The sequence below is a fragment of the Oryzias latipes genome, chromosome 8 (assembly GCF_002234675.1).
Source record: "Oryzias latipes chromosome 8, ASM223467v1".
Taxonomy (NCBI): domain Eukaryota; kingdom Metazoa; phylum Chordata; class Actinopteri; order Beloniformes; family Adrianichthyidae; genus Oryzias; species Oryzias latipes.
Window position 1 is genome coordinate 738,127 of NC_019866.2, and position 27,982 is coordinate 766,108.

Consider the following 27,982-nt stretch of genomic DNA (forward strand, 5'->3'; position numbering starts at 1 on the left):
AGAGTTTACATATGATTGGAAGGTCAGAGTTTAACAAACTTCTTGCTCTAAAATGTTCACATTTAAGGTTTTTCTGTATTAGGTCGTAGAATTATGATTGATGGGAGGAGCTTGACGTGACGTCTGACCTTTAAAAGCTTCCGTCTGACGTTTGCAATGTTTATGATGAAGAACTCATCAATATGTTTTCCTATATACTTGATCAATTCTTTGTCCTGTAACCATTTATGCTGAAAATGTCTTTAATAGGATTTTTATCCAAAAACATGGAGCTCCAGATCACAACAGAGTCCTGAAAACATCAAAATACACATTCTAGGACAGAATTCTAGAGAGATTCGGAAATAATCCTGGAAAATGTCTCGTATTTGACTTTAATCCTCTCCATAATCAGTTCAGTTCTGGGATGTTCCTCTGGGTAACCAAGAACTTGTAATTATGGGATGGAATTTCCCTGTAGATCTATGTGTTCTAGAGTTAAAGTCAGCGGCTCCAATCTACTGTCCTGTGAGTCCTGCCTTTGTCAGAAATACGTCTCCTAGAGCCGTAAACCGAATCTTGATTCATGTAGAAACGTCTTCAGTTCTGGTATCAGCTGATTCCCGGGTTCTGGTTCTGGGTGACAGGTCTCCCACAAAAACACAAACAAAACATCAGTTTTGATGTCATTTCCTGTAGTTTTAACAGAAAAACTGTTCAATCTAATTTTTTACGTCCATAAAACGTAATTAGTGTTTATACAACTCAAACTTCTTATTTTATTTATATATTATTTACATTTTTTAACAGAAACGTGGACGACTTTGTGATGAAAAACGGAAAAGACAGAAATTCTGATTTTTGTGAAGAAACTTTTTTTCCGTTCTCAGAAAAAAAGCAAAAGACTAAAACTGAAAATCCTGGATTTCATCTCCAACCAGAAAATGTCGACTCTTTAAAATCTGAAAGTATTTTCATGTTTTCTCTGTTTATAATAAAAGACGAGAACTCAGCAGTCGCCCCGGTAACGGGGCGGGGTGGTGGAGTGGCTTTAAAGCCCGGGACAAAAAAAAACTTTATTGATCCTGATGTTGAGATGAGCGGACAGATGTTCTCGTCAGTGTAAAAGTACCCCCCCCCCCCCCCCCCAGCTTCAGATCGTTGCGCTCCATGTGGGTCGGCTCTTCATCTCCAAAAACCTCCTACTCCTCATCCTCAGACCAGCTCTGATCCGCATCCAAACCTAAAACCACCTCCTTACGACAGCTGAGGCCGGACTCCTCACCATCCTCTTCCTTTTGACCTGAAGGCGACCTTTGACCCCGCCTGTCATCATTCCTTCAGGCGTTCCGCAGGGTTCCGTCCTGGAGCCTCTTCTCTTCATTTCTGTGATGACGCCCAGCTCTTCATCACCACCGAAGTTCTCAGCAGTGAAATCCTGTTTCTCCTCCAACTTTCTCAGACGACCAGAACCTGCGGTTCCTCTGTTATCTAGAACCACACCTCGTCTTTTCCCTCACTTCCTCCGTTCCTCGTCCCCTCGGTCCAGGTCTCAGATCAGAACCATCTCCTGACCCCCCCCCCCCAAAGTGCTGCAGTCTGGTCTCCTCTCTTTTCTGTTTTGTGTGATTTTGTTGTACGGTGTCCCTGAAGACCAAAAGGCATCTCCATCTAACATTTAATATTTATTATGACTGTAGAGAAAGATTTGAACTTTGTTTAAAAATGTTAAAAGATAAAACAAGTTGTTGCTGCTTTTATTTTGAAAATATCCCAATAAAGGTTCTTTCAAAGCTTCGGTGCTTTTAGTTTTTCAATCAAAGCTCCACAGAATAAAAAGTTTCAAGTTTTACTGAATCAGAGACGTTTTTCAGAATAAACCTGATGGAGTCCTTCACATTCACCTGAGTTCAACCTAAAGCTCAAAGACAGCAGGTGAGGTATCACAAAAGGGGCGGGGCATCATCAGGTCAATGAAGAGAGCCTCAAACTGCAGGTTTGACAAACACTGAAAGCCACAATCAGGAAGCGTTGATGCCACATCTTCATCACGCAGGCGCTGTGGTCCACGGCCGGGTCCCCCCTCCCCCGGGGGTTCCTGCGGGTCCTTTTTGGGTCTGGGTCGGGTCTGTACCGACTAGATTCTGAATGAATCTGGATCCCAGAAGCTTTAAAAACAGACGTCTGCTTTACGGCGTTTCTCCTTCAGGGAAAGAATCAAAATCAAAGATCTTCAGTCCGACTTTCAGGACTGCAGGAAGTGGCCAGCGGGGGGCGCCAGCGCCGCAGGAAGTTCTGCTCAGAGAGGAGCTTCAGGCATGAAAGCAGTAAGAAAGGAGTGGGTCATCTAGACCCACTAAACAGAGCTCTGAACCTTTTTTCTTCAATGATCTTCACTGGTGTCCATGGATTACATGAAATCTTTGTCATGGTAGGGAGAACACGTCAATGGATGGGGGGGGGGGTCATCTGGACCCCATAGGGCAGCACAAGGGTTAACAAACAAACCGATCGATCAATAAACCTAAACTTGGGAAAACGCTGTGACCCCCTCCTGTGCGATAAGCCCCTCCTCCTCAGTCCGTGTCAGCCTGCTTGATTGGTCGCTGCCTCGTCTGTGTGTGGGCGTGGCCTCATCTGCCGCAGGGCCCCCCTGCAGATCAGAGAGAACCAATAGAGCTGCAGGGGCCACAGCAGAGCCGCCCCCAGGTTGCACTGCCAGGGGGCCACCAGGGGGACCTGGTGGAGCGGGATGGAGGCGTACCTGCAGACAGAGAGGAGAAGACCCGATCTTCAGAACCTCAGAGGTTCTGGACCGTCTGTGGAGTCGTCCCAAACATGGATGTAAAGTGAGCAGCTCCAGGGCCGGTCCCAGAGGTTTAAATGTTTAAATATTACAATATCTACCTCATAGTACTTTCTTTTTATTATTTATCCTCTCCTGTCTTACTCCTTTAAACTTTTTTATAGCTTTCTAGTTTGGATGAAAAGACACCAACCAGTTTTTACCAACAGTAAAAACTGACGTTTGCGTTCAGAAAACAAATGATGTTTATATTAATATCCAGAAGTGAAAAACATGAAATGTATAAAAAAATATTAAAAAGATCTAGAATGTAAAATAATAATCATTATTATTACTGAGTAAACTAAAGAACCATCAGCCTGACTTCACTCAGGATTACGTAATATCTGGTGCAGCAGAACCCACAGCCTGATTCTCATCCAGAACCGGCCCAAATGATGTCCATCCACCTAAAGCAACATTTACCCGCAAAGTCAGAAAAAAGCCGCCCTAATGAGCGGGAAACCCCCCCCCCTTCTGCTCGCTAACCTGCTGTTGACTGGAATGTACCATTGCTGCAGAAGGACGGGGGGACCAAAGACTCTACATGATCATTCTATTATGCTAGTTCACTATTTCTTTGTTTTTTATGAGTTATGGGTGTAAAATTCATTATGGAAACTTTTATGAAGCGTTTAGCTTGGGGCCCCTAGAGTGTTGGGGCCCCGAGTCTGAGGGTAACTCCGCCCCTGGCTGGTTCTAACCTTCATGAGGCCAGAGGCCCCCGGGCCCCCCCATATAGCATCTGTTCTGCAGTCAGACCCTGATCTGCTGAGACCCAAACCCGGTTCTCCTCCTTCAGCTCAGTGGACCCGCAGGCGGACAGGCGGCTCACCTGCTGTAGGCGTAGTACAGGTACGGGAAGAGCAGCACGCGGCAGCAGAAGAAGGACAGCAGCATGAAGACGCCGTTGGCCCTGTGCAGCAGCGTCCGCTGCTTCCTGTACTGAAGACACAAACACCTTCAGCTGCTGCTGAGGAAGAGGAGGAGCACCTGAACACATCGGCCAATCAGATCAAAGCTCCAGGAAACCTTCAGCTTCACCAGAAAGACTGAAGCTTCTGGTTCTGATCCGATCACCTGATGCAGATTCTTCTCCAGAACAAAAGCCCGTCAGCTTCTCAGCTTAACATTTTAGCCTGGACTCAGACGTGCACGCTCATCAGCCGGTCACGTGCACGCACATTAGCAAGTCACGTGCACATTCATCAGCCGGTCACGTGCACGCACATTAGCAGGTCACGTGCACGCTCATCAGACAGTCACGTGCACGCTCATCAGACAGTCACGTGCACACTCATCAGCCGGTCACGTGCACGCTCATCAGACAGTCACGGGCACGCTCATCAGAAAGTCACGTGTACACTCATCAGTCACGTGCACACTAATCAGCCGGTCACGTGCACGCACATTAGCAGGTCACGTGCACGCTCATCAGACAGTCACGTGCACACTCATCAGCCGGTCACGTGCACGCTCATCAGACAGTCACAGGCACGCTCATCAGACAGTCACATGCACGCTCAACAGACGGTCACGTGTACACTCATCAGACAGTCACGTGCACACTAATCAGCCGGTCACGTGCACGCACATTAGCAGGTCACGTGCACGCTCATCAGGCAGTCACGTGCACACTCATCAGCCGGTCACGTGCACGCTCATCAGACAGTCACGTGCACGCTCATCAGACAGTCACGTACACACTCATCAGGCGGTCACGTGCACGCACATTAGCAGGTCACGTGCACATTCATCAGCCGGTCACGGGCACGCTCATCAGACAGTCACGTGCACGCTCATCAGACAGTCACGTGCACACTCATCAGACAGTCACGTTCACACTCATCAGCCGGTCACGTGCACGCTCATCAGACAGTCACGTGCACTCTCATCAGACGGTCACGTGCAAACTCATCAGACGGTCACGTGCACGCACATTAGCAGGTCACGTGCTCGCTCATCAGCAGGTCACGTGCACGCTCATCAGACAGTCACGTGCACACTCATCAGGCGGTCACGTGCACGCACATTAGCAGGTCACGTGCACATTCATCAGCCGGTCACGGGCACGCTCATCAGACAGTCACGTGCACGCTCATCAGACAGTCACGTTCACACTCATCAGCCGGTCACGTGCACGCTCATCAGACGGTCACGTGCACGCACATTAGCAGGTCACGTGCACGCTCATCAGACAGTCACGTGCACACTCATCAGGCGGTCACGTGCACGCACATTAGCAGGTCACGTGCACATTCATCAGCCGGTCACGGGCACGCTCATCAGACAGTCACGTGCACGCTCATCAGACAGTCACGTGCACACTCATCAGACAGTCACGTTCACACTCATCAGCCGGTCACGTGCACGCTCATCAGACAGTCACGTGCACTCTCATCAGACGGTCACGTGCACATTCATCAGCCGGTCAAGGGCACACTCAACAGACAGTCACGTGCACACTCATCAGACAGTCACGTGCACACTCAACAGACAGTCACGTGCACACTCATCAGCCGGTCACGTGCACGCACATTAGCAGGTCACGTGCTCGCTCATGAGCAGGTCACGTGCACGCTCATCAGACAGTCACGTGCACACTCATCAGGCAGTCACGTGCACGCACATTAGCAGGTCACGTGCACATTCATCAGCCGGTCACGGGCACGCTCATCAGATAGTCACGTGCACACTCATCAGGCAGTCACGTGCACGCACATTAGCAGGTCACGTGCACATTCATCAGCCGGTCACATGCACGCTCATCAGACAGTCACGTGCACTCTCATCAGACGGTCACATGCACACTCATCAGACAGTCACGTGCACTCTCATCAGACGGTCACGTGCACTCTCATCAGACGGTCACGTGCACGCTCATCAGACAGTCACGTGCACGCTCATCGGCTGCTCCAGAACATGAATAGTTATTCCAAAATCTCAGCAGATCACAGACGAGTCCACTTCCTTTTCGAGCACAAAGCTCCAGGAAGTCACATGATGCACAGCAAGTAATCTGATTACTGCACTGGATTACCTGGATCAAGACTTTTCCCAAACAGACAGACGGCGTGCTGAGCTCGGCCAGAAAGAGAACGCCTTGGAAGTAATCACCTTTACCCCGCCGCCACAGCTGACACACACACACACAACAGAGACACAGAGACACACACACAGAGAGACACACACACAGAGGAGGGAGAAAAGGTTTCAGATTACATAACCGGGTCGACAGATGGTCTCATTGCAGAATTTCCAGAATCTGGATTAAACCGTTCAGACAGAAACCGGTGCAGCATCAGGCTGCCTCCAGAACTGGATCTTGCCTGTTTACACTGAGCAGAGATCAACTGCAGGATAATTCAGAACCTTTTAACTTTGCTCATATGGGTTTGGTTCTGGTACTGGCTGCTCTGGTTTCTGGCTCTAGAACCGGTTCTGGACCGGTTCCAGCATCCAGTCAGTGGCTGAACTCCTCCTATGGCGTTGTCATGGTTACCAGGGATGCGGGGAAGCAGAAGGCCACCATGAAGACGTGATGCAGAACCATCAGGATCTCCCGGCGGAGGTAACCCGGCAGCGCGGCCCGCATGGAGAGACCGCCGCGCCCCGCCTCCTCGTGACCTTTGACCTGCATTTTGTGCCAGTAACACACAAACATAGCGTAGATGTCGTACAGGAAGTATGGCGTTGCAAACAGGATGTAGTTGTTGGTCAGCCAGTGTCTGAGGAGCAAACAGAAGGTTTGGATTCATGTTCCTCCGTTTTCTGTCTTCATGCATAAACGAACGTTTCCTCTAAACGGCGGGAAAACAAACATTTCTAATAAACTGGATCATCACTTTAATGTTTTTCTGATTTCTGATTCTAATAAAAATCTTGAAACTCTGAAGTCTTTTCGGTTTTTTTTTCAAACGTTTCTGGAGATGAACCGAAAAAACGGCTCAAAAAGACAAAACTCCAGTTTCTGCATCTTCAAAGCAGGAAGAATCTGGAAAAAATCATCTGGAATAAATCCAGATGTCAAACAGAATTCATGCAGGAGAATTTTGTTTCTGCTCTGGGGAAATGTGGACTTTTCCAACGTTAGACGCTTAAACCAAACTTTTCATGTTGTGGTTACCAACTGACTTGTGGGAGGGGCTTATAAGATTTAAATAATCTCTGCTTTGAGTGTCTACAGTGAATCTTTGCGGTGGAAAGCTCCCAGAATTCCCTGCAGCTGATGGATTTGTTAATCAAACAAGTGGAGGCTCCGCTTTGACTGTAAAATCAGGGAAGACGCCGCCTCCTCCCATCATGCAGTGCAGCAGGATTAGCCACTGAAATAACGCGGCTCAGCAGACAAACTAATCTGAGACGATAATGAGATTAGAGAAAATCAGAGTCTTCTGATTGGAAGCATTTCAATATTCTGACCTTCAAAGAAACATTTTCATAGAATTTATGGATTTAAAAACCGGTTCTGAAGATCGTGAGGCTCTGGGACAGGAACCAAGGGGGCGGGGCCTCACCCGTCCTCCAGGATGTCCCTGCAGGACGAGGCGATGACGCACCCGGCAGACGACGCCATGATGGCCTGCAGGGACGACACTAGGCTGCAGACGCACACAGGAGGCAAACATCAGTGTACAGAAGGCCAAAGTCATCAGGAGACAAAAACACACAACGACAAACACAGAAGAAATGACACAAAAGTACAATAAAAAAAACCAGAAGACAAAGACAGAAGTAAGACAAAAAAACAGATGAGGTGGACAAAATAGGGGTGCAAATAAACAACAACATGACCACAGACACACACCACAATCGTGGAGACACAACTTTATGACATGTGATTCAAAAACCACAACAAAAACAGAAGAGAAACACACACAAACGTGAGGCTGCAGGTTGTGGTTGTGTCATCAGTAGATGCAGTTGTGTGTGTGTGTTGTTACCGTGAAGACACAATCACAGCGTCGCCCTCGCTCCATCCCAGAAGGCACTGCAGCGTCCGCCTGGAGACCAGGAAGAGTCCTGGGAAGAAGACAGAGCCGGCTGCCAGCAGGGCCAGCATGTCGGTGTGAGTGTGTGTGTGTGTGTGTGTGTGAGAGGAGCTGGCGGGTCAGGAGCCGGGGGCGGGGCCTGCCGCGTCACACCGTCACAGGAGGAGCTCTACAGAAGACTTTTGGATGCAGTTTCCAGTAAAAGTAGATGGAAATCAGAGCCACTTAACGTTAAAGCACTAAAGAAAGGATGCTGCAGCGCCCCCTGCTGGGGGGTCACTGCCACTGCAGCCCCCTTTGCACAAACTCCAGCTGTTTTTGAGTTTTGGGGGGGTATTCCAGAAAGCAGGTTCTGCTAGCTCCCACGATAAGTTTGAGGCTAAGGAAGTTAATAACCTCAGCTTTCTGTTCCAGAAATGGAGGTATGTTTCAGGGTATGTCAAGTTGCCATAGCAACTCATGCTCTGAACATAACCTGGTCTGGAGCAGGTTTAGTTGAAGGTTAGTTTGTTTTCAGAGAGGTGCAGCAGCATGGCGTGTCCATTTGAAGATGATTTAGTGGATGAAGAAGCTCAGATAATACTTTTTCCACCGTGAGAGGATGATAAGACCACATATGGATGTTGGAAAGAGAAACTTTTTTACATTGTTGATCTGACTTAATTATTTGCTTCAGTTAAGATTTTTTTTGTTAAGTCAGTTTAAAAATAACACGTAGTTTTCAGACAGTTATTTTTTTTCATTCAAATTAATTCAATTAAGTAGGTGTAACTTTGGTGCTGCTGTTAGATCGGCACCGCAAGGAATTGTGGGATACCATTCCCTTTGCCTGTCTGGACGGATTTGGGTTTAAGTGTGGGTTTTTGACCAAATGTGTTTAGTTGTTTAGCTGTTTTACTGTGTTTTGTCTAGTTATTTGTAGTGTTATGTTTAATTCTTTCTGCACCATGAGTGAGAGGGAGGAAGAGGAGGATGAGGATATTTAGCAGCACTAGTGCAACAGTATGGAAGAAGAACTGAAGTTAAAGTCAGAGTCATGATAATCAAATGTCAGGTATATATTATTGACCATATTGTATCATTTATTTTAATGTTGTAAAAATGAGCAAATCTGCAGCCTCTAACTATGAGAGTTCAAGAATTATTATACATTAAGATGGAAAAACTTTAATTGAATTGGAGTAAAATGACATTTAGTCAGATAAATATGCAAATTTGAGTTGTAGAAACAACTATTGAGTTTTATAGACGTAAGAAATTGGGTTGAATAAATTATACTCAATTACTTGTTACCAATAGAAGTAATTCATTTAAGTTGGATAAGTTATTTATAAATATATATATATATATATATATAAGCGTCACAATGGAAATAAGATCAGAAACTCGTACGTTTACTTTGTTCTTCTACTACAAGCAGAAACTCTTTCTTTTGCTGATGATGCAGCCGTGTTACTTTTTTAAGGACGTATAATCTTCATAGCCGTCATTAAAATCTCAGCCTCTTCAAACATGCTTTAAATTAATTGGGGGGTAGTTTAAAGCACGTTTGAACTTAACTGGATTGGAGGCGTCTGTGTCTCCCGGTTCTGTGGTCATCCATCCCTTCAGAACGTCTCCATGGTGACGCGGCTGCAGAAACTGGTCTCTGCCGTGTTGGAACATTGACACAGAACCTCTGGAGGACGGTTGTTTGGATCATTAATGTTCTGCTCCTCAGCGGGTCAGAACGAAGCAGCTGAAGTTCTGTTTGTGTAAAACGCCCAGAAAACAAGGATCTGCTGCTCTCAGATTATCAGACGTTTCTGCAGATTATCCACAGAAACGTGACTTCAGCAAACTGAAGCAGTTTGAGGAGAAGATTCTGAATCTGAGACCCAGAGGATGTGCAAACATGACATCATCAATAACGGGGGTCTGTCCCACCTCCTTTAAGCAAACTAGGAAACAAACTAATAGATTCAATCTGTCCTGTGTTTATTCATAAACACGTCTAAATCCTTCTCAAGCATCTGTAGATGTGCTGCGTAGGATTGAACTTTGACGTCAACACATCCATTTTCTTTAGTCTGTCTCCATGTTTCCGTCTGACACTCAGCTTCCTGTTTGTTTTTTGGGGTCTTGAGGTTGAAACTCCTTCGGTCTGCTTCACGTCAGGACTGAAGGAGACCACCGGATTCTGGCTTTCAGTGACGGCGTTTCTCTGAAGCTGAGGAAAGATCAAAGATTACCTGAAAGCGCGGCGAGGCTGTGGTCCAGTGTCCGTTCCTTTATTTAGTCATTCACTACTTCAACTAAACATTTGATAAGAAATTCAAGTATTTTCTGGGAACACGAGTCCAAAACCCTTGGAGCTAAAACAGACACAGAAACATCGAATTCAGAAGAAGAAACATCAACAGTTTGCTGCAGGAAACCATCTAATCTCTACAGACGGGGGCCGCCGCCTCGCTCTGCTCGAGCGCACGCCGCGGCCCGTCCCGGGACTGCAGCGGGGAGACGAGACGGGTCGACCGGGTCCAGCAGCAGCCGCTGACCTGAAAGGACCTCATGACGAGGGGGCGGAGCCTGGAGAGCCGAGGGCCTCGACATCATCCGGCGCTCTAGAAAACGATCATTGACGTCTAACCTGATCACAACAGAACTAAAAACCAGCTCCGGGTCAAAGGAACCCATCGCCACTGGAACCAAAGTACAGGAGCGCGGGACCCGCCTGCTGGGGGTCCAGACTGACCCGCCTGCTGGGAGTCCAGACTGACCCGCCTGCTGGGAGTCCAGACTGACCCGGCAGCTCCAGAAGCTAAAGGTTCCTCCAGAACCTTCCTCCAACCTGAAGACTTGGGTTGTGAAAAGGTTTTTGACTGAAACGACTGAGATCCAGTTCTCTCCAAAGCGGGTCAGCAGAGACCCGGTCAGGTTTGGCTCTTTTTCCAAACGTTTGTGAACGTTCAGGACTCAGGATCACCAACACTGGAATAGATCAGAACCAGACTCGCGTCCACAGTTTCAGATCCTGACCCATCTGGAACCCGACCAGAACCCTCACTGTTCAGCTGGGTTCAACACTGTGATAACTTGGAGCTGGATTTCTGAAACCTGCTCCAGAGTGAAGCCAGAGTCTCAAACCAGAGTCGAACAGCGGCCATCTTTGTTTTGACCCAGAAGCAGCTACATTTATGCTAGCAAAGCTGCCGCCGCTACTTCCTGTTAGCTCGACGAAGTTTTACGCTGCAAAGACTGAATCTGAAGAAAGAAAATAAACCTTGTTCTGTATTATGTGAAGAAAATATTAAAGTTTTTCAGTAGCAAAATAATCTTAGTTTGAGAAAAACGTCTTAGTGACTTAAAGGAAGAATTCTGTCTGAATCTGAATTTAGGGCCATTTTAAGCTAAAGCTAATAGTTTAGCTAGAGCAGCTAACTTAACGACGTGGTTGGGAAACATGTGATTGACTGCTGGTTAAACCCGATCAGAACCGGGTTCTGGGTCACGTCCTGCAGTAACGATTGGTTTGAGCTCAAGTTCAGAACACAAAGTTCTGCTCTTCAGTGGAACCGGATCCTTGGAGGACGGGCTGGAGGAACCTTCAGTCCTCGGGCCAAAGCCTTCAGTTCTCCTGGTTTGGAACCACCAGAACCAGAGCTTTACAGTTTCTACAGTTCTACAGCGGGACACCTGAGCCTTGAACTAAACACAATCAGCAGCAGCATTTCACCCACAACCTCCTTCGGTCAGACGCCCGGCGGGCCGAGGCCCGGAGCCACTTTGAGGTAAGTAGAGTCTGGAGGAATGGCGTTACAGATGCAGGGGCGCGTTCGGGGCAGACGCTCCCTGGGGAGCCCCGTGTCTTTATTACAGAGGGTTTGAGGTAACCGAACCGGCAGAGGAGGAGCGTCAGAGGTGAAGGGGGCGGGTCCGGGACCGCTGCAGGTAAAGGAGCTGAGCGGAAAACCAAAACGCCGCCAATCCGGCAGAAAATCGTCGAGCTTAAAGCGCAGAAGAAGCCGCCGCAGGTCGACTTGGCTGCGGAGCAAAACCCGCTTTTCCTGTTAGGATTTTCAAAATAAAACTGCAGGATCCTGGACCACAAAATGAGGAGGAACACCAGCTGCTCTAGGCTGCTACATCTGTCGTCTAGGCAACCCTTAGGAACGCCGCCATGGCGAGAACACAGTGAGTTGAATACTCTGAGAAAACAAAACAAAGAAAAAAAAACTTTGTGGCGTTTGGGTGGTCACATGATCAAAAACATGTTGGCAACAGAGCGCGCTCAGAGCGTTGACTCCGCCCATGGGGGGCGTGTACTGCAGCTGGAACCACTTCAACACCGACGCAGAACAGAAAAGTGTCAGAGTTTCTGCTCGCTGATGGAAGTGCGGTCCGGTCCGGTCCGGAGTCCTGCAGAGTCCAGTCCTTTAACGAATCCATTCCTTCAAGCAGCTGAACTGCTGAGAACCTGGGATCCCGTCAAACAGTTTCACTCAACTAAATCATAAATTAGAGAGAGGGGGGGGGGGGGGTGTTCAGGAGGCGGGGCTTGTTGGGCGTGTCATTTCCCCTCTGGACAAAGGAGGAACAAAAACAAAACAGCCCAGAGTCTTCCTGGTGGATGGGCTCCTTCCTCATCTCTCCTCCTTCCGGGACACCTTGGAGGAGTGCCACGCCGTGGACCTGAGGACAGAACCAGAACCACCTTCATTCTCAGCTGAAGAGTCTGAGATCCACAGCCGCCCCCCTCCCCCGTTTGTCCACAAACCCAGTCAGCTGTTGGTAAACCGTCAGCACTTTAAATAAAGTTGCATGTCACACATGAAAGGCGTTTGTGTTCTGAGGAGCATTTACGGAACAATAAAGTTTATTCGTAGTTCTAGTTTACTCTACTCTCCGTTTACATCTTAACAGTAAACTACAAGTAATCGAGTATCTGTGGAAATGGCATCATAAGGGCGGGGCCACTAGCTGATTTATGTAGGAAAACATCTGTGAATTCCTCAGACAGACATGGGATGAAGGCAGATCCGGTCTGGAGGGAATGAACGTTTCTACAGGAAGTCATCTTTCTCTTCACCGCATATCTGCTGTTCTGAGGTCACAGAGGTCAGACCACCCCGTCTGTGACCTCCATCCCAGCACTCCGTGTTGATGTGGACGTAAACCACCTTTTCTTCTGTCTTTCAGCGTTTGCACTTTATTCTGAAAGGTCGCTTTACCTTAAAAGGCCGTCTAGAGTTTCAGCCGTTAATGTCGGAGCATCTCTGCTGCAGATAAGGAGGTGGTGAAACTGCCGTCACTCCCCCATAGAGGGGGGCAGCATGGCGGCACTCCTCTGCCTCACCTGATGAAGGTCTTGAAGGCGGCGCTCTGAGGGTTGATGCAGAGCGGCACTCTCTTGCCCTGCTGATGCTCTGTGATGAAGCGATGGATCAGCTCTGCGGCAGAAGAGCGGAGCAGCTGAGCCTCAAAGCCCCTCAAAGCTCAGACGTGCGTGCGGCTCTACCTTTGCCCTGCCACACGGACAGCAGGCTGTTCTCGTAGCTGTGGCTGAACGGCCGCTCTGCCACCGGCTCGAAGTCCCGCGTGTAGACCCGCCCACTGGGAACGGAGTAGCAGCACTGACACATGCAGGTGTGGTACCGCAGCCGGCCTTCGTCCAGGTAGGGGTGGGACAGCGCGTCGCTGCCCGAAATCCTCTTGGCCTGAACGGGGAACAGAAGAGCGGCGGAGGCGTCACGGCCACGCCCCTCCACAACAGATCACCTGACCTGCAGGGGCGGGGACTGACCGGGTCGAAGACCAGCATGCGGCAGAGCAGGTGCACGGCCTCGTGCGTGGCCCCGTCCGACAGCATGTACAGCACCGACAGGGACGGCTGAGGAGCAGAGTCAGGGTCAGTGGGCGGAGCTTCCATCCGTTCACAGAAGGGCTGCAGACGTCCAGCTGGAGACACTCAGGAAGGACCTTACGTACCGGTTTGTGGGGCCCCCTCAGGATGTGGGCTCGGGCCCCCTCACAGGCTGACGCCAGCGCCGACAGGGGCGGGGTCCCCAGCAGGTCCGTGATCAGGTCGAGCTGCGGCAGACACATCAGCAGTTCACAGAACCGCCCCAGACCACAAATCTGAACGTCCAACAGAACCGAACCCAGAACGAAGCAGTTCTGACATGTCAACAACAACGGCTGTGAGGTCAGAGCCCGAAGCTCCGCCCCCACAGGGCGTCCAGTCAGACGCTGAGCAGCAGCAGCGCCCTTATGGTCAATCATGTCCAAACTGTTCTGCTTCTCCGTGAATCATAGGAGACACCTGCAGGGTGGAGGTGGGGGTGGGGGGTTCTGGCCTCGCCTACACCTGCACAGAGTTGGGGGCGGGGTCTCACCTGCTGAATGGGGCTCTGAGCCTGGAAGAGGATTCTCCGTCCCAGCAGCTCTGCAAAGATGCAGCCCACCGACCAGACGTCGATGGCCGAGCCGTAATGCCGGCAGCCCATCAGCACCTCCGGCGCCCGGTAGTACTGGGTCACCACCTCCTGGGTCATGTGCCGCGACTGATCGGGCTCCTCCACGCGCGCCAACCCGAAATCGCAGATCTGAGCGGAGACAGAAGAAGGTGGAGCAAAGTGTTCCTGCCAGGAAAGCAGGGGCAGAGGGGAGCGTCACCTTCAGCAGGCAGTTGCTGTTGACCAGCAGGTTTCCGGGTTTGATGTCTCGGTGCAGAATCCCCGCCGAGTGCAGGTACTTCAGACCTGAACACACAAACACACTGGGAGCTCACACCTCCACACAGCTCCAGAACATTTTTAAAAACTCCTCGGGTCTGGAAGGCCTCCAGGAATCTGCTGACCTCGGAGGATCTGGTACAGGAAGACCTTGATGTGGTCGGTGGTGAGCGGCTGAGGAGACACGATGACTTTGTGGAGGTCGCTCTGCATCAGCTCTGTGATCACGTATCTGCGAGGAGGTCAAGCAAAACAAAACCACGACTCCGCCTACGGAGGAAGCTGTGAGGGCAGCCGTGTGATCCGCCCACCTCAGCCAGCAGACTGACCCATCAGAGCACTTCCAGTCCGCCATGGCGCCGAAGACACAGACAGATCAGCGGATCGTCTGATGGTTGGAAAGGATACATCTCCTCAAAGCAGTCGATCTGTGGAGGCTGCAGGATATCCAGAGCCGACAGAACCTGCAGAGATCCACAAACAGCGGGGGCTCAGTCCCCATTCAGCATCAAACACGGGTCGTTCCAGAACTTCTCTGCCGTCTTACGTTGTCGTGTTTGAAAAAGCAGAGCATCCTCAGCTCTCTGAAGACCCTCTTACAGGAGACCAGGTTCTGGAAGACGTTGGGCATCTTCTTCAAAGCCACCTTCCGGCCGTCACGAGGATCCGTCACAGACCTGCAAACCAGAACCAGCTTCATCTGGGACGCCCCACAGACCCAGGTGTGAGATCTGGCCCCCACTTTCACTATAACAGGATGTAGTGTGAACCATCATTGCTGGAAGGTCTGACCAGGCCCAAACTGCTTCAAACATTTGACCCGCTCATGTATTTCAGTGGAGCTAATGCACCCACAGGTGAAACAGATTTGGGTAAGGTGAGAGGCTACCATGCAGGAATCCAGGGTTCGATTCCTGGAGGGGAAGAAACAATGGTACTGGGGGCAATTACCATATCAATGGCGAGCAGTTAACATCACTCAGTGAGGGTCCTTAGGCAAGACCCTTAACGCTACCGCCTCCCGAGTGCAGTTCAGCTGCAGCTCACCGCTCCCCAAGGGGATGGGTCAAATGCAAAAGAATTTCCCCATTGAGGGATAAATAAAGTATCCGAAAAAATGTCAAAGATCTGGTCAATCTTTTTCTGTCTCAGCACTGTTCCAATATATGAAAGACTTGGCGTTGTAGAATACCAGCCAATCACAAACCACGATTATTAATTTCTCCTCCATGATCAATATTCTAACGGTTAGTGACGCCGTCAACACGTAAACACCAAACCTGAGTCCCTGATTGGTCAGAGTTCAACTGGTTTAACTGAAGACTAGGCCTGCACAATACATCGCTAATTTATTGTTATTTTCAATCTGTGCAATGTACATATCGCAAAAGTCAGCAAAGATCGCAATAGATGGTTAACCTTAAGAGTGCTAAAACAATCTAATGGCAGCTTGAAGTATTTAACAAATGGAATAATCCCTTTGAGCATTTGACCAATCAGAAAGAGCTCCTCACGTTGTTGACCAATCGGATGGAGCTTTTATTTATGTCTCCCTCTTAATTAGACGAGGGTCGTTTGGAGAATAATTTAAGGTATTTTGATTCTTTTTAAATTCAACTTTTGCAATGAAATGGAAATGTTTTTGGTTTTTTTGCTATTTGTTTATGTATCGCAAGTTTTATCGTCATCGCACTATTGATCACTAATATCGCGCGTTTTCCTCATTTCGTGCAGCCCTACTGAAGACGGTCCTATAAACTTGGTAGGGTTTTGAACGCAGAAGCACGTGAGTTTCCACAGACCGTTTATTGGAAGTGGTCACTTGAAGAAGCAACAAAAACTACAACGCCAGATACTGATCTATGCCAATATGCCCATGTCAATAAAGTTTCACCTGTACAGGTACACCGTCTGTTATTGACAGACTCACCAGTCCATCCAATAATAGTTTCAGCAGTTCTGCGTCCCACGTGAAGACTTTACACACATTTGACGTTGTTGTTTTCAGAGAAAGCGTGACCGCAACGTCTGAGATTTTCCCGGGAGGAGTCTTACCAAACGACACCGAACGCGCCGTATCCAATGGGTCGGTCCGGTTCCATCTCGGCGGGGCTGGGCACCTCGCTCGCCGGGTTGCTGAAGGGCTGCGGTACCGCCGCTCCTCCGCCGGCGCTTCCTCCCAGAGCGGTGGGGTGCCGCGGGGTCCCCGCCGGGGCGGTGGGTCCGGTCAGGCACGGCGTGGCGCTGAGGCCCGTGGACGGAGCCCCGCAGGAGGAGCTGACGCAGAAATACTTGTGACCGAGCTCAGAGCCCGGAAACAGGTCTCCACAGACGGTCTGCCTGCCGGCGCCGTGAAACGTCATCCTCCCGCCGTACCGAACCCCGAACCGGACCACCGAGCTCCTGCTGCTGGCGAGCCGCGCTCCTCACTCAGCAGGACCCATCAGCTTCCTGCGGGACGGACACCGAACACTTTCATCGCTGCGGAGCGGACATCCCCCCGCAGGAGGTGCAACACCGAACCCAGCACATGTGACCCATTACTACAAAATAAGAGCACTGCCATCACCGCTTTTAATCTGAAAACTCCAGTTCACGGACAACGTTACACAACGAATCACAAAGGAAAAAAACAAACATGTCGGACATGTTCGAGAAATCCACGAAAAATAAAAGTAGCGCTGCGTTACAAAGGAAACGCCGAAAAACGGCTGAATATTCGCATCCGGTCCAGAAATCTGAAGCGATCCAGAATCTGTCGGAACACCGAAGCAAACAAAGCTCGGTGGTTCCTTCTGTGTTATGAAACCCAGAAAACACAACGACCGAGCCGCAAATAAACTCAAACTATTGAAATAAACAGGTTAACTAGTCATAATAATAGTTAGCTTTGTTACGGGGAAAACAAACAAACTCAGCTAATTTATATTGTTTAGCTAACGCTGACGAAAAGAATTACACACGACTCTCGATGAAAACCTTAAAACTGTCGATTAAAATTAACATTTAACTGCGTTTTTATGGACAGGATGAGGAGTAAAACTGTCCGAGACGTAATCCAGCAGTTTTAACTACTTAACGCACCGATATCTGTGACCCACATAGCAGCGCCTGAGCTGACCTAAATAATTTTTTTTTAAACCGGAAAGCCGTCGTTACCGTTCATGACAACCGTGCACCAACCTGGCTCCGTGAAACAGCTGCTGACATGGCACGAAAACGGACTTGAGCGGGGAAACCGGCCGAACTGGACCCTCGACGAGCCGGAGCTAGCCGGATAGCAGCTAGCTCAGACTCAGAGATTTAGCCAGGCAGCTAGCTGCTCTTTAGCCGGCCATCGCGCCATTTTTGTTTCCAATTTCAGGTTTAGTCTCCCTCTAACAGAAAAACAGGATGGGAGCTCGCCCAGCGAGCTCTAAATATTCATATTCTATTCAGCCAAACGGCGGTTCTGGCCATTATTTCCCCCCACCAGCGACGGCTAAAGCTAGCGGAAAGGGAGGAGGAGTCTCGGTGCCAGTGGGGGAGGGGCGCACTGTAAACAACGTCAACGAACTCTGCAGCTTCCGAACCGTTGGACCGGGAGCGCGCCTGTCGGGACCACAACTGGGACCCGGCAAATCAGAAGGTTCCGCTCGGGTTCTGTAACAGCCGAACAAAAGATCGAAATACGGCACAATGCAAATGAGCACCGCGTCATCCAACCATGAGACAAAGCGACACCTGCGGACTGCAGACAAGAGGAGGCACGCGGGGACGGCACGCGCCACACAGGGCCGAGAGGGAAAGCTGATTATTAAACAACGGAGACGGAATTGTAATGCGTTTGTTTCTAGTATTATATAAACATTTTTGAGACAAGATGACAAAGTCATTAAAATGCAATAAAACACATTCATTTGGGTTGAAAATAAATGTATATGTTATAAAACTGAACTTTCTGGAGTTTTTATGTCAAAACTGTAGCTTCTCTCATTTTACTGCTAGTTGCACCAATGGGTTGCCTCCCCTCAGGGAAAACTGCGTGAAATGTGTTCATTGGGGGGGGGGGGGGTTATACTGATCAGAAACTAACCTGGAAAACACACAAACGTTAAAAACAGGTCATCTTCCAACACCACATGAATGTCAAGTAACTTACTGCACTTAAACAAAGGTCAGTTTATTTGTAGGGACACAGAAAATAAAACATTATAATTAGGGTTATCAATGGATTCCAGTTGGTCGGGTTAGATTCAATAGTTCGACTCCTGGGCCAAAGTTTGGCTCGCCGGTCCAACACAACTGAAGGAAAATGAAACAGTCGGCTGCACGGCCAGCAGGCGGCGCTGTTTGGAAACTCACCTGTTTCCTCTGCTTCTGTGGATCCCAGACACACAAAGCTCTCGCTGGCATCCTGCATGCATGTCACTGCCTTTAAATACGGTCACTATGCATCAAAGTACAATCAGAACGCACAGAAGAGTCACCGAGGAACGGACGACACAGCCCGTCCCGGGTCAGACTGACACCGGCGTCCAGAACCAGAAGCAGTCCCGCAGCGACGCACCGACGGCGGTCCGTCCACAGGAAAGCGCCCTCTGAGAAACACGCTGCTGCGTCCAAAGTCCCGCCAAAATAAAGACAACAAATCCGGACGGCTTCATGATGGTAAACAAACATGGATATCGTGGCGTGTGGAGAACAGATGGCTTCACCAAACTACCAGAGAAACACAACATAGCAGCTACAGGGATGGAAACACTCCGGGTCTCCAGAATCCCACAAAGTTCCTCATCATGGAGTCCGGGAGGCCGTGCAGTTCTGACCATGTTCCAGGCGGATCCGGTCCAGAAATGGGTCCGTGGCCCAGAGGCTGGCTGCCTCCGCCCCATCTTCCAGTCAGAAGATCCCTGCAGGACCACAAACGCCATCGCCGCTCCTGTTGGAGAACCACACGGGTCAAACATTTACCTGCAGCAGAACAAGCCCACATGACCAGCCCTCCACCTCTGTGCCTCAACAAACAATGCGGTCTGCATCAGAACAAACGCTTAGCTGTTTGGACCTTTAGCTGCTGCTGGACGGGCCAGCAGAACCTGATGGAGAACAGGAAAACTTCCTGTGCTCCCACGTCTTCCTGCCTCTCCAATACCATCCGGTTGGATGCTTCCCCGTCCAACCAGCAGGTGGCAGTCCACTGGCTTCATTGGTTTACTGTCCACCTAAGCGTGTTTTCCGGTTCCCTCTATGCTTGTCGGATCACAGAACCATCACGACCAACCGGACTCCCGGTTACCTGGTTTCCTCACCTGGACCTCCCGCCGTGTCCCTCTTCTTCTCTTCATGTTCCATTCGTTGTTCCCTCAGCCTCCGTCCCGAGCCCCACCCCACCCCACCCCAGCTGCCCCCCCCAGCGTGCTAGCTGTGAGGCTGGGGGGCAATACTGGAGCAGTCAGTAACCAGCAGTCCCACTGCGCTGGTGCTGGACACGGTGACCGCCACGCTGGTGGATCCCGTGGGCGCCGCGCTGGTCGGGTCAGGGTCGGGGTCGCCTTGTTGGGCGTGGGTGCCCATGTGACCCTGCAGCTGAGTGGCCGTCTTGCACTGGACGCCACACAGCTGGCAGAGTAACACCCCTCCAGCCCCGGTCCCACCGAAGCCGCCGCGAGCCCCGCCGCTCTCCTTCCACTCCTGTCCGTGGTGCTTCTGCGCGTGGACCCGCAGGTAGGTGAGCGTGGTGAAGCCTGAAACAAGGACACACCTATGACGGAGGCTCTGATTGGACCAACCGCTGCAGGGAATGACGCAGCTTTGACATCAAAGGATGAGAGTGGGACAAGACTGAAACTCAATGATGGAGGATCCCAGCAGCTGTGGGTAATGTGACCCGTCATGTGACCCGTCATGTGATCCGTCATGTGACCCGTCACGTGACTGCATTCTTACTGCGGTTGCAAAGGTGGCAGGAGTGATGCTGCGACTGGTTGTGGACCCTCATGTGGTCGGTGATGTACGCCGCCGACAGCAGCTTCCCACATATGTGACACGGCACCTTCTCCTCGTGACGGATCAGGTGTGCACGGAGGCGGTCCCGCGTGGCAAACGCCGACGTGCACGTCTGCGGAGGACAAGAGGAGGAGCTTTAGTGGAGGCGATTGGAGTGGTGTTTCTTTTGTCTCCTCTTTCTACGGACCAACAGACTCTCAGCGTTTTAGGAAAGACCTGACGGAGCTTCTCTGCTCCTCCAGGTGGACATGACCCACGTTACCGTGGAAAGAGGTGGACATGAACCACGTTACCGTGCATTTGAAGGGTCGCTCCGTGGAGTGGACCTGCCGTACGTGGCTGTTCAGATGATCCGGCCTGCAAAAAGAGCACAGATTAAATCGGACGCTGGAGCCGGTAAAGCGGGCGACAGGTGAGCGGCTCTGGGACCTGGAGAAGGCCTTGGCGCAGTGCGGACAGATGTAGGGCTTCTCCACGCCGCCCTGGTGCGAGCGCACGTGGTAACTCATGCGGTCTTTCCTCTTGAAGCGCTGCTGGCAGATGGGGCAGGAGTACGGCTTCTCGTCTGAGTGGGACAGCCGGTGGCGGTTCAGGTGGTACACGTCCCTGAAGGCCTTCCCGCAGGCCTCACAGGCGTGGTTCTTCCTCACCTGGTTGGCGTTGGGGAGGGGGCTGGGGTTGGGGTTCTGGGGGAGAACTGAAGTTTAGGTCGTCACGTCTTTAACCCTCAACCCTGCAGCGGCATCTCAGGCGTGACCCACCTGCTCCATGGACCCCACCACCACCACCGCTTGAATGGGCTGGGGCGCTGCCATGGTAACAGTTGCCGGGGCGATGGACACGGCGATGTGCTGGCCGTCCTGGGTGGCGAGCTGCCCGGGCTGGGACAGGGCCTCCGGGGCGGCAGGGGGGGGCTGTGTGGGCAGGGTGAGCTGCAGGAGGGACAGCGGGATGGAGGGCTTCTCCAAGCGCGCCGCCTTGGCCACGTCCTCCTTCTCCCGCGCCGCGCGGTCCTTCATCTTGATGCCCGTGTGGACGGACTGGTGGCGCCGCAGGTTGTAGCTGTTCTTGAACTCCTTGTTGCAGGTGGCGCAGATGTGGGCGGGCCGAAGGGGTTTGGCGAGCGGCTTGACTGGTGGACGCAGCAGAGATGGCGAGTCATGTTTAAATATTACAGAAACTTTCTAAAGAAAACAGCAGAATTTCATTTTCCAGACATTTTTGCTGTTTTCCGTCTTCACAGACTCAGCAGCGAGTCATCAGTAAAACCCTCCAGACCCCGGCAGCAGTGCACCCTCGCCCTCTGTGGGCCCCCCCACACCCTTCATCCACAGGACGTCTGCACTGTCGTGGTCAAACTCAAACAGAAGCCGTCAGAACCGGTTTTATTCTAAACCCGTGTCTGTGCCACCTCCATCCTTTGTGTTTCAGGACCGACAAACGTGTTCGGCGCTCACCCTGCAGAGGCTCCTCGCTCAGGGCGGCCGTGTCCACCGTGGACGGCGGCGCGATGATTTGCTCCTCCGGGGGACTCTGGGCCGGGCCGCTCAGCTCCGGCAGCAGCTCGGCCTGCAGCTGCGTCTCCGGCTGGTTGGGAGTCGGCGCCGTCTGTGACGTTCAGCAGAAGAACAGACAGACCGGTTGAAAGCACGCGGCGCTGCAGCAAAACCCATCACACCTGGGTTCCAGCTGAACCGCACAGAACCTCAGAGTCGGGATCTGAGCCTCATTCTGTGATCTGCGGCCTAAAGGAGGCAGGAGTGGCCCCCCCCCCAGGACGGACTGAAGAACTGGTTCATGCATTCATCTGCAGCTCATGCAGCTGCGCTCCAGATCCTCTTCCTCCCCGTTTATGAAACCCGATCCCTGAAACGACCCGTTGGAGGGTCAATGTGACACCAACAGCAGCGATGAGGACGATGGCGTCCCCCAAACCATCTGATGGGAACGCCGGGAGGCTTCTCCCTGAGGTCCTGTCACCTCAAACGGAATAAAGCTCAGCAACAGGAACAAAGACCAACAGGAGCATCTGCAGGATTCTGAGTCTGCGTTCTGCATCGGGGAAAAGAGACGGTCTTTATTCTGGAACGTGGGTACCGGAGAACTGGACTGAGTGGCCCCGCCCCCCTGGCGTTCCATGCAGGAAGTGGCTCTAGGAAGCCAAAACCCCGTAGACTTCCATAGAGAACCAAGCAGCTGTCAGTCATTCTATTGGTCAGAAGAACCGATCTGGATCTGACATTTTTCGTAGTTCAAGTTATAAACTGACCAATCAGATGCCTCCATAAAAGTAGGCGGAGCCTGCTGGCCCCCAAGTTAACATATTTGATTGACAGATTTGGTGTAGCCTCCCAACAAGCTCAATTCTGATTGGTGAGAGTGGTTGCCATAGAAACAGACCATCACTTCTTACTGACGACGTCTAACATGGCGGCATCTGTATCACACAAAAAGGGACAGAATTGATTTCCCTTGATCAGATCAGATCAGTCTTGGGGGGTGGGGGGGTCCACACTAAGTGGGTCCAGGTCTCTGATCCAGTCTTGGTTTTGGCCTCGGCTCCTCCTCTTTAACCTCCCATCAAGGCGTTTTCTGCTCCTTCCAGCTTCTCCGTTTGAACCTCCCAGCAGCTGGGGGGCCAAACCAACGACCCTCCCCCGTGTGCTCTGTAAACAACCAGCAGGCTCCCCCACCCGTGGAGAATGGAGCCCCAGAACAGCTGATGTCTTGCCCCCTCCCTCCCCACCGTGAAGATGCAATAACCCGACCGACAGCTTCACCCTGAACCCTCCGTGACCCCCCCCCCCCCCTCCTTGAAAGCTCACCTGAAAGAGGAAATTGCTCCAGGAGGTGTCCATCCCGCCCGGGCCCGCAGAGGGGGAGGGAGGAGGACCGCTGAGAAGCGCTGCCCGAGGCCCGCGGCAGCCGCGCACCTGCTCGGTTCGGTCGGTGTGGAAAGGCGCGAACTCCCGCTCCAATTAAACTCGCTTTGATGTGCCGCCGAGTGGACGCTTGTGGAAACGCGACAAACGGCTCGGCGCCATGGCGGCCATCATTTTAACACAACTTAACGAGGAGGACTGTCATGAAAACTGGTGGCCGGCGTGAGGCGGACTCGGGCTTTTGGTGCGGTTGGGGGGGTCGGGACGTGCAGTCATGTCCCGCTGCGGTCCCGGGCGCGTGCATTCGCGTTGGCTGCCGAAAGGCCGCAGGAGGAGTCAAAGCCTCGGTGTTGCGTGGAGCGCTTCCCCTCGCTAGAGGGCCCCCGGCCGGCCGCGGTCCGTGGCTCCGCCTCGGCGTTTGAATCGGCGGGATGACATCTTTCTGTTTTTTTCAAAATCGCTCCTCTCGCCCTCCCTCCCCGAGTCTTTTCTTTTTTTAACTCCTCTTCGCCCCCTCTGTCCCTCTCCGCTTTAAAGGGAAAGTATTTGGCGCGTGCTCCCTCCTCGCAGGCCCGCGCGGCGCCGTCCCTCTCGCCCCCGCGCCTCCTCTCGGTGGGCCGACAGAAAATGGAATCCCTCCGTTCAACAGTCAACCCCCCCCTCACCGCGAGGACCCCCAACCGGACCGAACCGCGACGGCGGAGCTGTGGGCTAAAATGGTGTCGGGTTCGTGTATAGCGAGGCTTTATCCCGGAGCATCTTAAAGGCAACGATCCGCGCAGGTGCAACAGCTGGATCACGGAGCCGAACCGAACGTGACGTCCGAACCGAACCGAACCTCCCAGCAGCGGCGGCCGCTGGGAGCGAAGGAGAGCCAAAAGAAAAACGTTCAAATGTCTTTTTTATCACAATTAAGTGGACATTTCTAATTTTCAAAAATCAAACGATAAAAAGAACCGCAACGTGACGTCATCGCAAAGGTCTTTTGTGTTTTTGTATATTAGGGTTTTGTGTCTTTAAAACACAACCATGAAAAACAGACTTTGAATTGTTTAATTCCTGGACTCCACACTTCTAAAATGTAAAACAGTTATTAGAAAACATGGCTGTAATCTTTATTACAAACGGATCAGTCACTGAGGTTTCTGCTTCTCTTTGGAAAAAGGTTTCAACTTTTAAAACAGTTTATAGATCAATTGACTCACATGAACTGAAGTGCGTCTCGTTCATAACCCAGAGACGTCAGTCGACCGCCTTTACAGCCTCAGCTCTTCTGGGACGGCCGTCCACGAGGTTCTAGGAGTTCTGGACCGTTCTGTTTTCCATTTTTACCTTAAAAGCAACATTTCAGCAAACAAACGTTTCACGGCTGAAGTCCATTTATTTGCTTCACAGAAACTTCAAACCCACAAAACGTCAACATTTCTGGGGCAAACGGCCGAGCGCTGATGGACAATAAAGTTTTACACATTCAAACAGGCTTCATCACATACAGTAAAGAGGTCTTCCTCAGGTGAACGGAGCCCACAGCATCCCATGAAGAAAACCACCAAAGGGCTTCTGTTCAGAGGATTCTGGGTTTTCCTCAGCAGCGGATCCGTTTGTCAGAACCAGAACCCGCCTCCTATGAAAGCTCACCTGGATCCGGCCGCAGGAGGTTCTACTAGACATGATGTCATGGCGGCAATAAATTAGAGGTGAAGAGGATTACGATCAAATCTTCAAATAAAATCAGGCTTCCTATGACGCGTGGAGGAGGGTTCTCCTCAGGAGAAGCTGCCTGGTTCTGCCGAGGAACTTCCTAAAAGCTAGTGTCCCATCTAACAGATCCCCCCGTTTCCATGGAAACCAGGCTGACAGAGCTCAATGGCTGCAAATGACAACAATGCAAGCAAGAGAACAGGCAAGAACCTTTAGATGAAGGAACGCAGGAAGTCGGCTTCAGATTCACAGCTGCGGTTTAACGGACCGGAAGGTTCTGAGGAAGTTCCTCCATAAACCCACAGAGAAGTGTACGGAAAGAAAGATGCATTCTCAAAGCTCTTATTCTGAAAAGTTCCTCAGTAATTATCCTTCACGGGTTCCCTTAAAGTCAGAGGCTGTGAATCAGAACCGGCGCCGGCGTGTTCTTCCATCTGCATGTTCTCCGTTCTAGTTTGAGCCTTCTCAGCCGCCGTAGGAAACCTCGCTCCTCAGCGGGTCCAGCAGCAGAGGAGGGGGGGGGTTTCTTGGACCTGCAGGAATGTGGAGGAAGTGTGCAGAGCTGTCACTCAGCAGGGGGTCACGCCCCCTGGTGGATGGCAGAACAGGAAGCAGACGTTCTTCGTTTATGCTGGAAAATATTTGGCCAGGAACCTTCAGAGCACTGGAAGCGACCGTCCTCCCGACGCCTCACTGCTGCTTGGCCGCCTTCTCGCGCTCGGCGGCGTCCAGGGCGGCCATGTTCTGGGAGGCGGTGACCAGGTGCAGGACGCTGATGGCGGACTTGAGCAGGCAGATGAGGCCGCAGAGCCCCTGCAGCCACAGGAGCCAGCCTGAAACACAGGAGCGACAGACGTGAAGGAGAGAGGCAGCAGGCTGCAGAGTTTAGCCCCGCCCCCTGTGTGGAAAAAAGACGGCTTTGGTTTTTCTGTTGACCTCACTCCCCGTGAGCGGGTTCTGTCGGCGTGTTTCACGGCGCCTCCTGGGTTCAGCTCCTCCTCTTCTTCACCTCCTTTTCCTTATTTGGAATCGACCTTCTTTCCAAACGCGGCGCCGCTTTGGGGCCGCTTCACTCACATCTATTTCTGCTCTCCATCTGAGCACGCTCAGAAAAGATCAGTGATGTCACCGACTTAAAAAAAAAAAAAGGTGGCCGTCCTCTGAGCGCAGATCCAGGTTCTCCTTCTGATGGACCGAAGGAGGACCTGAGAACCTCCAGGAGCTCTGACCTCAGAGGACGCCGCCAGGCGGGCGGGAGCGGCGAGGACTCACCAGCAGGCTCCTGGATGTGATGAAGAAGGTAGAGCAGGCAGAAGAAGAGCTCGTTCCCGGCGCACATCACGAACAGAACGGGCTGCGGGAGACAGGGGCATTACGGCCTCGCCGCCTTAACGCCACGGCGGTTCTGCTCTGGTGTTCTCACCTTGGAGGTGTAGTAGATCCGCAGGACGGGGTTCCCCGACAGGTCGATGCTCTTATGGCTCGCCGAGCCTTTGATGGTGGAGCTGGAGACCACAGCAGAGGTCACGTGACAGCCGGGAGGACGCGGGGAGGATGCGGCGAGGCCCCGCCCTCTCACCTGTGCAGGTGCAGCCAGTGGCTGGCGACGTCCAGACACATGCTGAGCTGGAACAGGAAGGCGTAGGCGGGGTAGAGCAGCGACAGGTTGACCAGCAGACACATGGTGGCGCAGCGGTCCGTCAGCATGTCCAGCATGGCTCCAAACTTGGTGGCTGGAAGAGACGCAGAAACCACGTCAGGAGGCGACGCCGGCCCCTGGAGGCCACGCCCACCACTGCGCACGCCTACACTGGTTCAGCGCCCGCGCCGCGTGGCCGTCGAAGGCGTCCAGGAGGCCGCTGAGCAGGTAGAAGAAGATGGCGGGCCACGGCCAGATGGGCATCAGGAAGAAGGAGAGCAGCGCCAGCAGCACGCGGGCGTAACCTGCGGACGCACAAAATCAACGTTAAAAGTAATCGAGTATTTCAAGGCTGTTTGTTACTTGGAGGGAAAGTTTCACAGAGAAATTCGCTGTGAAAACAAACAAAAGTATATATGAAGTATACATATACATGTACTAATTATGTCTCATTTAGTGTCCATGATGCACACAGCGGTCATCTCAGGTCAAAGCTGCCGAAATCACGGAGGTACGGAAGCCTGAAGGGAAAGGCGGCCAAACCGCAAAATACTGCAGATATTCAAGAATCCGTTTAATTTGTGATTTTCGTGAAGTTTCAGCCGCAGTTTGGCAGAAACTGTTGTTTATATTCAACTCAGCGGAGTGAAAAATATATATACAATTTATTATTACGACAATCTTTTAAAAAAACAAACGACAACAAAAATCATCTATTTGTCTCTCGAGGCTTCAGCTGAAACAATTAGGTTTAAATTTATATATATTTTAATTTGAATCTAAACCAAATTCTTGACATCTGACAGCAAATAATGATCGTTTATGATCGGAGGTTTTTACGAGAAAACGGAAACAGATCAGAATAGATCTTTACATTAATAAAAAACATTAGCCGAAATGTTCATTTTACTGGATTTTGACTCAAAATCTTTTTGGTAAAGGTAGTCGGGCTAAATTTCAGAGAAAACCAGATTTATTTATTTATTTTTTTTGAACGGAGTTCATTCCTTCCCGGCTAACGCTAAGCTAACACGGCTTTAGCGGAAACGGAGAAACTCACCGATTAAATTCGGAACAAAAAGGAAAATATTTTCCTGCGACATCCTGGAAATCTGCGAGAAAAGGGTTCAAAGGTGAGTCTGAGTGGGTCAGCTCCGGAACGAAACCCAAGAAGAACGTTCGGAGGTAAAGTTCGGGATGGAGTGAACCGGAAACGCGAACCGGAAACACCGGTTCTTTTCAAA

At 51.2% G+C, this 27,982-nt stretch overlaps 4 protein-coding genes across 5 annotated transcripts; all 4 read right to left on the reverse strand.

Annotated features, from left to right (window-relative positions):
• Positions 1-1,719: 1,719 nt before the first annotated feature.
• On the reverse strand, positions 1,720-8,204 carry LOC101168462 (protein FAM57B). 2 transcript variants are annotated; one of them, XM_020705004.2, is made up of 6 exons: positions 7,768-8,204; positions 7,342-7,425; positions 6,327-6,552; positions 5,865-5,960; positions 3,660-3,764; positions 1,720-2,743 (listed from the first exon to the last, which is right to left on the reverse strand). In XM_020705004.2, the coding sequence occupies exons 1-6, from the start codon at positions 7,884-7,886 to the stop codon at positions 2,504-2,506; spliced, it is 870 nt and encodes a 289-aa protein (XP_020560663.1). In that variant the 5' UTR covers positions 7,887-8,204; the 3' UTR covers positions 1,720-2,503. The 2 variants fall into 2 exon arrangements, with proteins under 2 accessions (XP_020560663.1, XP_011476009.1); XM_011477707.3 differs by having other exon boundaries at positions 3,660-3,769; positions 7,768-8,200.
• A 1,855-nt stretch (positions 8,205-10,059) lies between these two features.
• Positions 10,060-18,459, reverse strand: LOC101168711 (serine/threonine-protein kinase NLK2). Its single transcript, XM_023957238.1, has 12 exons — positions 17,712-18,459; positions 16,584-16,979; positions 15,076-15,205; positions 14,937-14,992; positions 14,654-14,760; positions 14,470-14,555; positions 14,190-14,399; positions 13,783-13,884; positions 13,598-13,684; positions 13,313-13,511; positions 13,151-13,244; positions 10,060-12,486 (listed from the first exon to the last, which is right to left on the reverse strand). The coding sequence occupies exons 2-12, from the start codon at positions 16,889-16,891 to the stop codon at positions 12,438-12,440; spliced, it is 1,428 nt and encodes a 475-aa protein (XP_023813006.1). The 5' UTR covers positions 16,892-16,979; positions 17,712-18,459; the 3' UTR covers positions 10,060-12,437.
• A 210-nt stretch (positions 18,460-18,669) lies between these two features.
• LOC101168955 (myc-associated zinc finger protein) lies at positions 18,670-23,938 on the reverse strand. The gene is made up of 8 exons (XM_023957239.1): positions 23,342-23,938; positions 21,974-22,124; positions 21,278-21,648; positions 20,946-21,202; positions 20,810-20,873; positions 20,457-20,628; positions 19,820-20,254; positions 18,670-19,449 (listed from the first exon to the last, which is right to left on the reverse strand). Exons 1-7 carry the CDS (start codon positions 23,372-23,374, stop codon positions 19,929-19,931), a joined length of 1,374 nt encoding a protein of 457 aa, XP_023813007.1. The 5' UTR covers positions 23,375-23,938; the 3' UTR covers positions 18,670-19,449; positions 19,820-19,928.
• Positions 23,939-24,759: 821 nt separating this feature from the next.
• cdipt (CDP-diacylglycerol--inositol 3-phosphatidyltransferase) lies at positions 24,760-27,972 on the reverse strand. The gene is made up of 6 exons (XM_004071085.4): positions 27,799-27,972; positions 26,909-27,043; positions 26,679-26,832; positions 26,523-26,604; positions 26,372-26,453; positions 24,760-25,932 (listed from the first exon to the last, which is right to left on the reverse strand). Exons 1-6 carry the CDS (start codon positions 27,839-27,841, stop codon positions 25,790-25,792), a joined length of 639 nt encoding a protein of 212 aa, XP_004071133.1. The 5' UTR covers positions 27,842-27,972; the 3' UTR covers positions 24,760-25,789.
• Between the last annotated feature and the right edge of the window lie 10 nt (positions 27,973-27,982).

Excerpts from the sequence above, each read along its gene's own strand:
- LOC101168462 (XM_020705004.2), bottom strand. The coding sequence starts at position 7,886 with ATGCTGGCCCTGCTGGCAGCCGGCTCTGTCTTCTTCCCAGGACTCTTC. Across the intron at positions 7,426-7,767 it reads GCTGTGATTGTGTCTTCACG|CCTAGTGTCGTCCCTGCAGG; the intron begins GTAACAACACAC and ends GTGCGTCTGCAG. Across the intron at positions 3,765-5,864 it reads TGGGAAAAGTCTTGATCCAG|GAAGCAGCGGACGCTGCTGC; the intron begins GTAATCCAGTGC and ends TCTTCAGTACAG.
- LOC101168711 (XM_023957238.1), bottom strand. The coding sequence starts at position 16,891 with ATGACGTTTCACGGCGCCGGCAGGCAGACCGTCTGTGGAGACCTGTTT. Across the intron at positions 14,993-15,075 it reads GCTTTTTCAAACACGACAAC|GTTCTGTCGGCTCTGGATAT; the intron begins GTAAGACGGCAG and ends GGATCTCTGCAG. Across the intron at positions 14,761-14,936 it reads ATCGACTGCTTTGAGGAGAT|ATACGTGATCACAGAGCTGA; the intron begins GTATCCTTTCCA and ends ACCTCCTCGCAG.
- LOC101168955 (XM_023957239.1), bottom strand. The coding sequence starts at position 23,374 with ATGGACACCTCCTGGAGCAATTTCCTCTTTCAG. Across the intron at positions 21,649-21,973 it reads GAGCGAGGAGCCTCTGCAGG|TCAAGCCGCTCGCCAAACCC; the intron begins GTGAGCGCCGAA and ends TGCGTCCACCAG. Across the intron at positions 21,203-21,277 it reads TGGTGGGGTCCATGGAGCAG|AACCCCAACCCCAGCCCCCT; the intron begins GTGGGTCACGCC and ends GTTCTCCCCCAG.
- cdipt (XM_004071085.4), bottom strand. The coding sequence starts at position 27,841 with ATGTCGCAGGAAAATATTTTCCTTTTTGTTCCGAATTTAATCG. Across the intron at positions 27,044-27,798 it reads TTTTGTTCCGAATTTAATCG|GTTACGCCCGCGTGCTGCTG; the intron begins GTGAGTTTCTCC and ends GTGCGTCCGCAG. Across the intron at positions 25,933-26,371 it reads TCACATCCAGGAGCCTGCTG|GCTGGCTCCTGTGGCTGCAG; the intron begins GTGAGTCCTCGC and ends CCTGTGTTTCAG.